This window comes from Syngnathus scovelli, chromosome 2 (genome assembly GCF_024217435.2).
Source record: "Syngnathus scovelli strain Florida chromosome 2, RoL_Ssco_1.2, whole genome shotgun sequence".
In the NCBI taxonomy this organism is placed as follows: domain Eukaryota; kingdom Metazoa; phylum Chordata; class Actinopteri; order Syngnathiformes; family Syngnathidae; genus Syngnathus; species Syngnathus scovelli.
The window spans coordinates 11,080,903-11,095,015 of NC_090848.1; the positions used below are offsets into that span (position 1 = coordinate 11,080,903).

The 14,113-nt window shown below is 39.0% G+C and overlaps 1 protein-coding gene and 1 long non-coding RNA gene across 2 annotated transcripts; both read left to right on the top strand.

Annotated features, from left to right (window-relative positions):
• The first annotated feature begins 1,732 nt into the window (after window positions 1-1,732).
• Window positions 1,733-4,050, top strand: LOC137840104 (uncharacterized). The gene is made up of 2 exons (XR_011086545.1): window positions 1,733-2,326; window positions 3,756-4,050. It is a non-coding gene; the product is annotated as an uncharacterized lncRNA (long non-coding RNA).
• Window positions 4,051-9,265: 5,215 nt separating this feature from the next.
• Window positions 9,266-13,251, top strand: pnpla4 (patatin-like phospholipase domain containing 4). Its single transcript, XM_049752721.2, has 7 exons — window positions 9,266-9,358; window positions 9,515-9,696; window positions 10,702-10,796; window positions 10,886-11,021; window positions 11,690-11,755; window positions 11,834-11,989; window positions 12,437-13,251. Exons 2-7 carry the CDS (start codon window positions 9,517-9,519, stop codon window positions 12,566-12,568), a joined length of 765 nt encoding a protein of 254 aa, XP_049608678.1. The 5' UTR covers window positions 9,266-9,358; window positions 9,515-9,516; the 3' UTR covers window positions 12,569-13,251.
• The last annotated feature ends 862 nt before the right edge of the window (window positions 13,252-14,113 follow it).

Here is a 14,113-nt window from a genome sequence, read left to right on the forward strand (position 1 = left end):
TGTAGCAAAATAGTTAAGATTGCCCGTTGCCACGCTGGAGATTTCTGGCAAAAAATGCGGGCAAAAAAATGTCCGCTTTTTCAGGTATGGAAAGACAGAGGAGGAGATGAGGTAGTGATGGACCACCTCCCCAACAATTTCCTCAGTCCCAGGGCTGTGATGTCCTTGAGCAAAATCAATACTGATACCCTTTCTCAGTTTTTTTCCGATTAAAGGCATCATTGATGTCGTTAGTAATCCAAGGCTTGTTATTCGGGGAGTGGAGAACATTGCTCTTGAAGAAGTTCAAATTGTCACAGGGGGGTACAATGCTTTTCAATGTCCTCTGTCTTAATCAGTACAACACAGTCTGTGAAGTTGAAGCAGAATCTCAGAGCTTCCTCCACCGCCGGCGTCCACTTAATGAACAAGCGGGTTGCCTTTGTTATAATAATCACAATCATTTAGGCTAATCAGAAGACACAAGTACCGTATTTTCCGCACTATAAGTCGCACCTGAAAACCTCTCAAAAGCCGACAGTGCGCCTTATAATCCGGTGCGCCATATATATGGACCAATATGGATTCGTGGATGAGGACTAACTTATTAAAGTAAGCTTTACGTGTTTATTTTGTGTGTTGTGTGATATTAACGTTTGAGCAACGTTGAGTTATTGATATATTGTTATTGTTTTCACTATTTCCAGTGTTACTATATTGTGATTGCATTAACGTTTGAGCAACATTGAGTGATTTATTCTATGCGCCTTATAATCCGGTGCGCCTTATATATGAACAAAATGGGCCATTCATTGAAGGTTATAGTGCGGAAAATACGGTATGTATAAATCTATTCATACTGTCAGTCAAAAGTTAGAACTATGTGAATCTGCAGGTTCTCGAACACTCAGTGTGAGGTCCACTTTATTTCCATATTACGTTTGCTGAGCATCAACATCATATTGTAGCTGTTGCTTTACCTTGAAACTCTTACTATCTTACTCTTTTTGAGTTTTTTTGTTTTTTTTTTTAGTTTTTCCTTCCCCTTTTGGGAGCTTAAGATCAGGGGATGCTTTGAGAATAATTGTCAATTTTGGCTACGTGAAGCCCTTTGAGACTGTTTGTGATTTAGGGCTATACAAATAAACTTGACTTGACTTGACTTGACTTGACTTGACTTGACTTGACTTGACTTGACTTGACTTGACTTGACTTGACTTACACTACGTACTTAAAGATGCTTTAAGAACGTGTCCCTAATTCATGTGGTGTAGCCGGCATGCAGTCTGTGGCAGAAAAATATCAGTTTGATTCTGGAGCCAGATCATCAAAGAGACTCAGAAAGGGGTGTTATAATTTGTGAATCAAAGATTTGACTGGTAAAGTAGATGCAAAACCCATCATCAGCCCTCCCTCCCTCCCTCCACTGAAAGCACAGTTCTTTGAATTCACTTCATTCATGCACAAGACTCAAACGTGGTAAACTGATGTCTTTTTTTCATTGCATCAGTTTACCAACAACATTCCCATTTTATTCATGTGAAATCGATGTACATGTTTAAATTAGCGGTAAGTGAATTGAAAGGACTTTTTTTTTTTCAGGGTATTAACTTTTAACCAGGCTGGAAGCATAATGCTGCATTTTCCGTGGCCTGACTCTGATTCTGTCGTTAAACTGCATAATTTCTACCGTCGTCATGGGAGAAGGACAATATCAATGCAATGTGGAGAAATTGGAATGCATAAAGAGCTCAGAGGGATGCCCACTAGAGTGAGTGCCGAAAGCACTGTGATTACAGCACGTACCCCAGCAGGAATAATTTAGGGACATCGCAAGGTTTTTGTGTGGCGTGCACTTAAGATGCATCTATAACAAGCTTGGGTTGACATAAGCCATCACAACTAGGAGAAGTGGATTGTGGATAGCGAACAATGCAACCACTGGATGAATAATGACAGTTTGAGCTGGGAACCAAAGCCATGAACAAGAAAAATCCCAACATTGGACACTCCCATGGGGCGGTTTTGCTGAGAGTGAGTCAGAGTGAGCAGTCTCCTCCCTTGGCAAAGAGGAGCCTTGTCGTGTCACATTCCCCACAATGTAAGATGTCTACTTCACTGTAAAATCTGAGGATTAGAAGGAGGAAGATCAGGAGATTGGCAATGATGGTTTTGAAAATCAGGAGTCTCTCGCCTGAATCGTAAAAGTTTGGCAAGTATGGATATATGCCGTTTGTCATTACGCTAGCTGACTTAAAGGACAATGAACTTGAACTGGAAGTGACATTAAACAGCTTGGAGGTTCCTGGAAGAATTGTTCACATTCTGCCAAACTGCTACTTGGGAAGTGAGTTGAGACAGTGCCCTTGAGTAAAAAACTAAACAAACAAGCAAAAATAATGACTGTTCTACTCTCCTATGTTGAGTCACTCACATCTCAAGGAACACCTGTAAATTTGTTTTGGACATGTTATAAAACCAGTCACAAAAATGAAAGTCAGCCACTTGTCTTTTTTCATAACCTTTTGTTCTTAAATCACACTCTAAAAGGGAACGTAATTGCTTTTCAGTTCATTTTCCAACCCGACAAAAACTTCTTTATAATTCTCTATGATTTTGATTTTTCTTGATCGTTTTAAAACAAAGGTGTTTCAGAATCTGTCACAGATGTCTGTAGAATTGTAATCCTTAAACGTTGTTGTTGTTGTTGGGCGTAGCAGAGCAATTCACAAACAAAACGTGAACAGGATGACATGTTTACAGGACATGTTAAGAAAATAATAATTACAAAACAACTTATAATGCCTAAATTAATACAAAAATCTAAATACGTACCAATTGGCTACTAAATCAAGTGCTATTGTAAAAATGTAATAAGTGGCTGCTGAACAAGTGTCAATGAACATTTCGTGAGCTGACTTTTTTCCGATCAAAACGGATACGATCCTCAACTAGTTTCTATGAGGCTTGCAAATAAAAATCTGAACATTTTCAGTAAGAAGCCTTCAGTAATAATTGTGGAAGAGGGGGCAAACATTTAAAAAGGGGGCTTGCCTCTCTGCCAAAATTTTAAAAGCTTCAGTGGACAACAAATAGGCACTCTGGGCAGTGTTGATTTGTGCACTTGAATTGATCGCATGCCAGAGTGTGTGCGAGCAGCACAAATGACGAGGATTCACACTTTATCACAGCAGTTTGCCCCAAACCCCAGTTTTACCTTTACACTTTACACTACATGACAGCTTCTGTCGGCTAATGGAGACCTCTGAGAGTAGAAACCCCTCAAAAAGGTTTGGCCTTGAAGGCAGCCTTATTACTTGCTGAGTCGTGAATAATGGATCAGGTTGCTTCATAATCCCCATGCAATGAGTAGCTCCATCAGCTTGAAAGCGAAGGATGTAAACACAACTCATCTGGGTTTTAACTTGGTGTCTGCAAATAGACATTGTCAAATGGTTGTAACAAAAAGCAAAGTATGTTTAAGCACTGCTCAAGTATGAAAAGTAACATTAGCCTTTTACCTTAGTAATGCATAAACGGGTGCTTTGTGTCAGGTAGGACATCTGATGTTTAACAAAAAGAAACTCATGCACGTGACAACAAGCTGATGCTACAGTCCAATTGTGATCAATTATTATTATACATTCATTTTTTTAATGTCATTTCTTTTCCTGTGGAAAATCAGCTATTCAGTTCCTATATCAGGCCCTCAGTTATTCATGAAATAGTAATTTATTGCATATTTTTGTGTGTTGTTGAGGTTTTTTTTTTTTCAGAAGCGCCCTGAGATAAGCCCCTAAAGTGACATGAGGGGAAAAAAGAAATATGTTCCTCATTAGGACGAGAAACTTTGTTTCACATGGAAGACCTTCTTCTGCTGTTACCTCTTCTTTTGCTATGCTGCTGTGGCAGCAGACAAAGAGGAAAAAAAAGCCAAACAAGCTCGAGGGGAAACAAATTTCGGTTGTATTTTGCTTCCTGACTTTTGTCAAATAATTATACAATAAAATACCAAATGATGCCTTGTTTTCCTCTCTTCAATGCCCCATTTTTTTAATAAAAAAAGAACATGTGTTGAGTTGTGATGTCATTTGTGTCCAAAATAAAAGCCTGTCCGCTGATCCACAAATGAACATTCGACAAATCACGCCTTGGTAAAAAAAGCACTCACAACATACAAACCAAAAAGAAATACAGGTCTAAAAAGCACTCACAACATAAAAAATACAGGTCCAAATCACAAGTATAATTATTGACATAAAAAACATATTTTTGGAAATGATTTTGGGACAAATTTCTCCCAACAGACAATGGCAGCAGAAGAGGGAAAAAACTTTCCTCAAAACAAAGACGCAACAACACTAACCAAAATGTAGCTATCGGGTCTCTATGCGCGTATACTACGAGAAACTTTCTGATTAGAGGAAGTAAGTTTTCTCATTATTTTCTTGTCCTAATGAGAAGGATAATTTTTGTTTTTCTCACGTCACTTTAGGGGTTCTTTCATGATGCCACACTGATTAAATTAAAGATAATAATTGGCATCAAATTGAGCTAAGAGACAGTGTTTTGCGATTTAAAATCATAATTTGTAGTTTATATCCAGCACAACTTATTAATGGGGGCAGAAAAATTGGAAGTCACCTGGGAACACAAGCAATGGTCTCCAGCACAGCTCAGCACAACCCCGCTAATATTTTCACAATAGTAACAACAACAAAAAATAACAAGATTTTTTTTTTTTCAAGTGATTCTTCTAAATCCAAACAAATCAGAGGCCAATATGCATCTCAGTGTTTGACCTTGCAAGTTTCACAGTATAGTGAACCACTAAAGAGACTGATCCGGATCTCTGTAACAATGGCTGAAAGGCAATTATACATATTGATGCTTTCGTTCCAACATTCATGCTGACTCAAGAGGCGAAGCGGTCCGTGTTGGTCCATCAGTGCTGTAAGCCAATAAGGTAGGTGAACTAGAGGTCGCCCAGAACTACTTTTATCCTCTGAGAAGAGCATCCATTCAGCATCTTATGTTGATGCTGTCGTTTCAAGGGAAGCTGTTATTTTTCTTTTAGTGGCTTAGATATATGTAGCAATAGTTTTATTGAGCGAGCGCCTTACCAAATCATCGCCACCCCCTGCCTGCCCCACCCCAGTAGACCAGACAGCTAACTGCTTATGCACCATCATCCATCCTGACTCATAATATGACAGCTTAAGCATGTTTGGCTTCAAGTTGGGAACATTATTAAACAAACAGTGGTCTATTCATGTGAAAAGAACAGAATGCGGCACATACTGTAGATGGATATCAGTAACATCTCTTCAGGTAAGTGATTGTATTACAGCGGTTGATGGGAATAAAGCACATCTATTATGGAGCAGGATTGTGTCGGAGTGCTGCTGAATATCAAGCAGGTGGCTCCACAGCGGCGGCAGGGGTGGACCAGCTGCGACTCTGTACGACAGCTGACGGTACTGCATCTTTCTCACCTCCATTTGGAAAGCCTTTTGAGCATTTATTCAAGATTTCTAGTGCGCTAATTTGGAATAGTAGATTAAAGCTTGCACGAGTAATTAAAGAAATGTTCTTGTGCCACCTTTGGGGGGAAGAAAATCCTCATACTATAATTGAGCACAAGGGCTCATCGAGAGTGAATGCATCCTGATTTTCTTCAGACAGACAATGCTCATCTACAAATGCTACGGAATTATAGAATTCGATAAACTAATTGTAAGAGTGTAAATAGCCACTTTTTGGATTGGATGACGGCAATGACATTTCAAAGCTAATGTCAGTCTACATGCTGCCTCTCATGTCAGACATCTTTTCCTTTCGTTGCTCTTCACTCTCAGGAAGAAGACAATCAAAAGGGAAGATGCCTTTTTCGGGATGTGGGTATGCTAGCTGACTATAAACCGCAAGAGAACAAAGACGCTAAATATTTTAGTTATAGTTAAGCCACACCCCAAAATTCAGAAAGAATGAAAAGGTGAAAAAGATTCAATGCCTCAGCTCCACTCGAGTCTTACATAATGCTTAGTCCTTTACATATAGTTTCGGTAATCATCTTCAAATGTACAGTACAAATCTCTTAAATCACTTTACAGGGTCTTTATTGCTTGCCTGGGAGATGTAGTTACTTAGATATTCATTTTTGAAATGACACAGGGACACCATGTATTATGTGCTAATTGTTTTGGCGCAGTGTGAATACTGTCTTCCTGTTCAATTATTGACGATAAACTGTTTGCTTTTTAGTATCACAATAAAAATGAGGGCTGTGAATAAGGTCATTAAAAAAACAAATTAGCGCTTCCGTTAGAGTTTTGCCGTCTACCGTGAAATATGAACTGCTCCAAAAAAAAAGTAAACAATATAATCTATCATGCTTTCAATCAAGTGACCGAAATCGACGTGACATGCTTTAGTAAATTACCTTGAACTGAATGTACAGATTACCCAGAGGCACTTGAAAAAACAAGCAGTGTGGCAGTGGTAAGTGATGCATTCACTGCCCAGTATCAACATTTCAATGCGCTCTCTAAGCTATATGATGTGTTACTGCGCTGTATATGCACTTTAGCTTCAAGACCAATCCTAATGAATGCAGCGGCTAATTATTCACACCTCCCAGCTCAGCATATCCGGGTCGCCTGTGATCAATGGAATTAGCGGGAGAACATCTTACTCCGACCAGGGGCCTAAACAAGACGTCAGTGCGGTCGGCATGCCCACGGATGTGTCTCGTGCTATTGATCGTTCTTTCCATGCAGCATTCTGCAGGGACTGGCTCCGTGCTACCACACTTAAACTGAACACTAGAATTGAAAAGAGAGAGTGCCTAGGGACGTCTGTTTATAACCCCGGCGTATATTGTGTAAATTAGTAAAGGACATGACGTTTGTCTCTTTGGGGGTTTTCCTACAGCATGTAGCAATTTAACTACTGCGTGCAGCACACAGTACAGCTTACACAGCCAACACAAAAATATGGTGAGTTTGGCTTTGGTCCAAAATGGTGGGGCACCTCCGGTTTAAAAAAACAATGGCTGAGGTATGACAGCGCGCCATACCAACTTGACCAGTCTGTCAAATTCCCAAATAGACGAAAGGAGGCTTATACCAGCACAAAAATCAAGATACATCAGTTTTTAGGCTTGAATACAGCTATGCCGTCTACGAATATAGAGCCCTAAGAGAGAAATCAAGACTAATTTGATCGCTTATCTTAAAGTAACCTACCAAGAGTCAGTACTTGCTAATTTAGCTTCATGGTTTGACATCATTTTCTTGGGTTTGCAGGAAGAGTCTTTTGGGTGTACTTTAGTAGAACTATAGTAAGTCAAAACGAGATGTTACTGGGCTACTGGGACAAAATCAAATCAAGCAGTCTTATTTTTCTCTCAGTTCAAATATGATTATGGGACTATTTTTTAGAACAAAATATGAATACTTAATCATCATAAAACTCTACAGAGTGAGTTCACCAGTTCCAATGTTAGACAACAAGCAATTATTTTGACTCCCTTTTTTTATTGTTATTGTCGAAGAGGAATCTATCCTAGTTGAAAACAAAGCTTCAAGTTCAACCGCTTCAAGAATGATCTATTCGAATGTTAAAACAATAATGCACAATAAAATTATTCAAATGTGACCTTCTACATCAGTTTAATAGTTCAAGAGAGAATTAATTTAATTTCCATTGCCATGGTGTCCACAGCTCTGCTCAAAGATTAGAAACATTGACATGAAGTCAATATGAGTGATCAGTGCATGAAGCTCCCCGAGGCTGGATTTACACTGCATGGTTCATCTGACTCAATTCCATATTTTTGTTCTCAAGTGGCACTTTCTGGATAGGCATCGTGGCAGTAAAGAGAAAAAGCCACATGGACTTGTCAGCGTATACTAATTTGGATTCCTATCAGTGCGACCGTGGCATAAATAGGCAGCTTGGATAGATACACTGGTCGATACAATTGCATCTGCTCAAACAACACAAATAAGCACATTTTTAAATCTTTATATTTTCAGTCAGTATGACCCTGTGGTGACTTTCAAAGCTCTGAGCTGCAAAAATTGAAGCAAGATTTCCACACAAGCAGAAATCCTAAGCACCATATGTGGGTTGAATTATGTCCCCTGTATTACTTTTTGTCACGACAAACTTAATTAGAAGCCTGCTTCGGATAATTGGTCAGATATTTGAAATTGGACTTCTTCATTTCTTTTATCCATGAATTTCATGGATGTCTTCAGTGAGAGTATCACCCCTGCTCCCTTGCCTTTTCTTCCAACGAATAACCACTCCTCTCTTTATCTCGGGACTAATTAAATCACAGTGTGGCGCCTCAGCAGCAGTTTGACGTCTGTTAAACTGTTCAGATGACTCCAGAAGCTATATTTATCATTTTCCAACAATTCACAAAAATATTATTTTTTGTGTGATACAAAGTAGCTGCTCATGACAATCAGAGTGAAGTTGAACTTGAATGAGTTGAAATATGTGCTAAAACAAAGTAGAGTTTAAGGTTGTTTTTCCATTTCACACGTAAACATTGTTAATTACAAAAAAAAGATCTATGCATTTATGTGTTTATGATTAATGTGTGTCGTTATTACATGGCTTAACTAAGCAAGATTATTACTATATGCGATTAAGGTCACAAAAGCTAAAGGTCAAATACTTCCGAAGAATCCCTAATAAGAATTTATATAAAATTTGCTTATCTGTCCATTGCAAGTATGGCAAAATTACTTTTCATACATTGAATGAAGTGCCTTTGATACCTTAAAGTGACAAAATACGTACTGGCATTTAAATACTCCTCATCCAACTCGAAGAAGCACATAAGGGTTAGGTTGAATTGAATTCATATTGACCCGCTGAAGTCAGAACATCAATCGCTATCATTGGCTCATTTAGGTATATAATTAACTGGTTATATGGTTAGATTGCGCTGCACCGGGGCTAGGAGGACTAAATCTGTGTCGCCCCACTCAAACCACTCCAGAATTGATTTGATATTCTAAAATATTTATAAATGATTTCCTCAGCCCCCATATCAGTCAAGCCTTGATTTAGCTCATGAAGAGAAAAAAAAATACCTTGAGCCTTAAAAGTGATGTCAGTAAGTACTTCATATTTCAGTTAATTTAAGACTTTTACTCAAGTACTACAAAGTGACTTTTACTCCTGATATTTGTACATTAACCCTAGTGTCACTTTCTGGTAGTGCACTTAATAGAAGTATGGCCATCTTTTACTCATTAAACATCATCTGTAGCGACAAAACGTTTATTTTGAAAATATTAGCCGGAACTACAAATGTTTCCTGTTGCATTACTGCACTGAACAACACTTACAGTCTGTCGTACGTATGCATGATCTAAACATACTATTTAATTTTGACTAACTTTTCGTGGTCAAGCGTTCGCAGTCACTACGTTTGAATTCTAATTGCACTCAGACGTAATTACACTTGGAAACTAATAAAAAATAGTACCTCTGACATTATGCATTCTTTCAGGAATGACTGTGCTCAATCTGTCCTTCGCTGCGTGTGGTTTTTTGGGCATCTACCACCTGGGAGCCGTGGGAGCTGTTCTTCGCCATGGGGACAAGCTGCTCGCCTCGCTCAAGTCCTGTGCAGGGTCTTCAGCTGGGGCCCTTGTTGCTGCTGTCATGCTTACGGCTCCTGAAAAAGTCAAGGTAGGTATGTGTCAAACTCAAGGCCCGGGGGCCAGATACGGCCCGCCACATCATTTTATATGGCCCCCCGCAAAGACAAATTGTGCAACAAATTCGTGTGTCATTACTAGAATTGCAAATTGTCTTCACTTTTAATAATATTTTTTTATATATATATTTGACCAGTTTTTACTCGTCTGATTTGAAAACGATTTATTTGTCAGTTTGTTTTGTAGCTTTCACTGTATATAATATGAGGTGCTCATACATTTATTTGGGTTGACAGTCACAATGGCCCTCCCAAAGAAGCTATGACTACAATGCGGCCCGTGAATAAAATGAGTTTGACACCCTAATTTGTGTCAGGATAGTTCCAGCCACAGAAAACATCTGAGTTCTCATTGCACACCTTAGCCAAACTTGAAAAAACAAAAAGAACTTGGACCCATCGAAGCAGCGGCTTTTAGATGGTGGGGATTTCTGGTGTTTCCAAATAATTATAGGTTTCCATGTGCGCGGTCGAATACTTTCTCCACTTTCCTCCTACTTTGTTATTGTTGTGTTGTGTATTGGTTGCTTCAAGCTGAGGCAGGGCGTATTCCAGTGTACAACCGTTCATGCACAATGGCAGGTATTAACCCCCTCCCAGTTTGTGCTGTATTTCAATGTCAGGAGAGGCATAAGTGTCTTGTAGCCAGTAAAGTCAAGAAAATAAAACCATGGCAGTATAAGAACACAATTGCACAACAAAGTCTGTTGAATGAACACAAATGTTCCTTGCAGTTGAGCTAAAAGGCCAATTCAGTAAATGTTCCTTGTCAACCATCCATCACAATGGTCAACCACTTTCTAACATTCAAAACGCTGACACGAGATTGGAAAACAAATTAAAGTTCATTTTAAATTTGACCTCTGTGTATTTCTATTTGTCACAATGTGTTGAATTAAAAGCCCTCTAGAAAAACCTAAATGGTCTGTTATTAAATATTTCATAAGCATATTGCTGCTCTGTTCTTTCTCTTTCAGGACTGCAAAGAATTTACATACAATTTTGCTGAGGATGTAAGACAACAGAGATTTGGAGCACTCACACCTGGATATCAGTTCATGTCAAAGCTGCGGTAACTACTCACAGATATTGAGTAAAAACAACTGAAGTAGGGAAAATCAAAAAACTAGACATCTGACTCAAGTATCTGCCACTTTGCAGGGAAGGAATTGAGGAGATGCTGCCTGATAATGCGCACGTTCTGGCATCTGATCGCCTCCATGTCTCATTGACTCATTCCAGAAGTGGCAAGAACCTCATTGTGTCCCGGTTTAATTCCAGAGAAGACCTCATACAGGTGCAAATATTTACTGGTGGTTGTTTTTTTTTTCTATGAATATGTGCAGCCAACAGTAACACGCCGAAAAGGACACATTTTAATGACGACACTCACAATGTCTACTCTCAGGTAGCATCATTACAATCAAGCATTTTTCTGAGAATTCTCCCTTCCCAGCCCTGTAGGCAAGACGAATCAATCTTGAGTTCTCAAAGACTCAGCAGGTGCAAAATAGATCAATGGCAACAAGCTTTTATATTTCAACACATTCGAGCCATGTTTTTAAACATTCGAACCTCTTGTTACAATATGAAGGGTCTCGATTACACTGTCGCCATCGTGTGAACTTACTGGTAGAGTAGAGACAAAGCTTTCTTTTGTTACCCATTTGTCGCTGTGAGCTGCCTCCCAGCACTACTGTGGTCATCAGTTTTGCAACTCGTTTCTCACTGTGGTCTCAAGCGGGATCCTGCTAAAAAAAATAAAAAAAAATAGGATCAGTGTGTACGGCCTGAGCTATCAGAATCTTTAAATCAAATCATGACGAGGTAGATTTTGTATGTTGTCAAAAACATGATGGCTCAGTTAACTCAATCTCGCACACAATATTACTGGCACTATTTCAACCAGTGAAGTTTAAATCTTCAACGATTATTTGTCTTTGACGCGTTTTATGCTCCCCTAAGGCACTCCTGGCCAGCAGCTTTGTGCCAGTCTATGCTGGGCTCCAACCGGTCAAGTTCCAAGGAGAGGTATTTGACCTTGTCACCTATTTTTCTTATTTAAATATTCATCAGACCTGACTGTAAACCATTCACCTTTGTGAGTAGAAATGGATTGATGGAGGCTTCACTGACAGCCTACCAATCCTGCCTGTGGGCCGAACCATCACAGTGTCCCCATTCGCTGGACAGCAGGATGTGAGTCCATTGCACAAGGGCCATGCGTTCAAGTCCCAACTCAGACTGGCCAACATGAACATAATGGTATGTATGGTCATGTACTGTATCTACTGTACATAAGCCTTCCTACTTCCTAACCAGTAGTGCTGTGCACAATATTTGTTCACTCGTTTGATTGGGCATGGTATATCGAGTATCTTTTTATATATTTAGCAACTCGAATGAGAAGTTTAATGTCACTGGAACTGCCTTTTTTTTTTTTTTTTTTTTTAAACACAGCAGCTATTAGCAGAGCTAGTCATCAGTCTGATGCAAAAACCTGCTTCTTGCTAAGAAATCTTACTAATGTAGTGAGGAGGAAGATGAGAGGCGTTCATGACGTAATGACAGCCATCAAAGGGAATTAAAAAATACGCTCCTTTGGGGATCAACATAGTACTATGTCACATAACTCAAGATTCAGAAAAGTATAGAGGTTGTCCGGAAGGCTGGTGCATTGTTTTCAAATGGGCTACGGTGTGTTCTCCACAGTTCTCGATGGAAAACATCAAAAGACTGAACCAGGCTTTGTTCCCGCCACCTACCAACAGAATGCAGTTCCTTTGTCAGGAGGGTTTTGATGACGCCTTGAGGTTCCTGAAGACGAAGGGTTGGATGAGCTAGACTGACAGCTGGGAGTCAGGACAAATGGTGTGAAATTAATTTCATTAAAAATAACTGTGTAGGTTAACCTGGTTCTGTTTTTGGTGCAGTAAGTGAAAGCAACGACTTTTCCTCAGGGAAAGACTATATATGTGACATTGTTATTCCACACATTCTTATTTTACGAAGCACGCAAACAAATTAGGCATTGATCTGTGAGACTGGCAGGCATCCATTCTCAGATGTGCTTGGCTCTTCTTAGCAAGAAGTCCTACAGCACATTCGATTTTGGGGAATCAACATTTGTTTTTGTAAGATGTTGATTTGCAGTGATGGCTAGAATACTTGATTTCCCCCATTATGTGAGCTTACCTGCTGCTTGTGATAATGAGATTTAATTGTGACTTCTTTTAAATCAAGACATCAGAGGCAAAGTATTCCCCAGCTCACGTATTATTTTATCCCATCGTGCAGTAAAATTCACTCCGACTAATGAAACAGTCAAAGGGATTCCCAAAGAGGCAGGCCCACTTGAGAAGCTGACTTCAGTATTTGTTATAGATTTCATGATGAGTTTTTCCTCAGTCAAGGGACGCATATTCCATAAATGAAAATCATCTGTTCAGTGTGTGTCTGTATGCATTTGTGTGTGTATACTTATACATGTCTCCTTTTGCAAATAAAGAACAATCATTCGAAAATTAGACTTACTGTGAGCTCTTGAATGCCACTCCCAGTTAAAGATTCCTGTCAAAATGAAAAAAATACAACAAAGAGAACTGCACATTGTCCATTTAATTCAACCCCACAAATTTGTGTTAGTCTGCTAGTTTAATGCTAACACATAAGAGAAACGCCATAGATGAGCTAGTAAAACATCAGTGTCATAACTACTCAAACAATGATTAGTTAAACATACAAAGTGAAACAACACACGTAGAAAGATAACACTCAACAATTTCTTTATCCTCTGTCAAGAATGACCAGTATTACTGGAATTTACCGAGGAGTTAATCTGTTTTGTAGTGCCCACAGATGGCCTGGGTTCGTACATCAGAAGTCCCAGTACGAAGTCAATTGAATTGAAACAGAGAAATACCATACAATATTATAGATATAAAAAATGTTTGCGATTATTTTGGATTCAAAGGATGGTAACGCAATGAATTAAACACATATCGCAAGGCTTTTGTGTATTTCATGTGTCACTATGAGACAATGAAATGTGTACAAGTGTTTTTGTGAATTCCTATGCTAAAACTTTACAACACTTCTTTGAATGCTTAAATCTGGGTCTTAAATGTGCACATTTTCTCCTAAAAAGTAAAGTCAACATTGTTGTTGTTGCACTTAGATAAATGGATATTGATCATAAGGACAGAGGCACTTAATGATCTGCAGTTTGTCAAGTGGTTTGGCAGGCTAATTATCCAGCTTATTGTCCCTTAGGTATCCTTGCTGGGGTTCTGCTCATCTTATGTTATTGTGAAAGATCTCCCCTTAAATGCCTTCCCACCCTTTTTTGAGCTTCTTTCAGTTTTTAATTCATTCAATTTTCACTTGGAC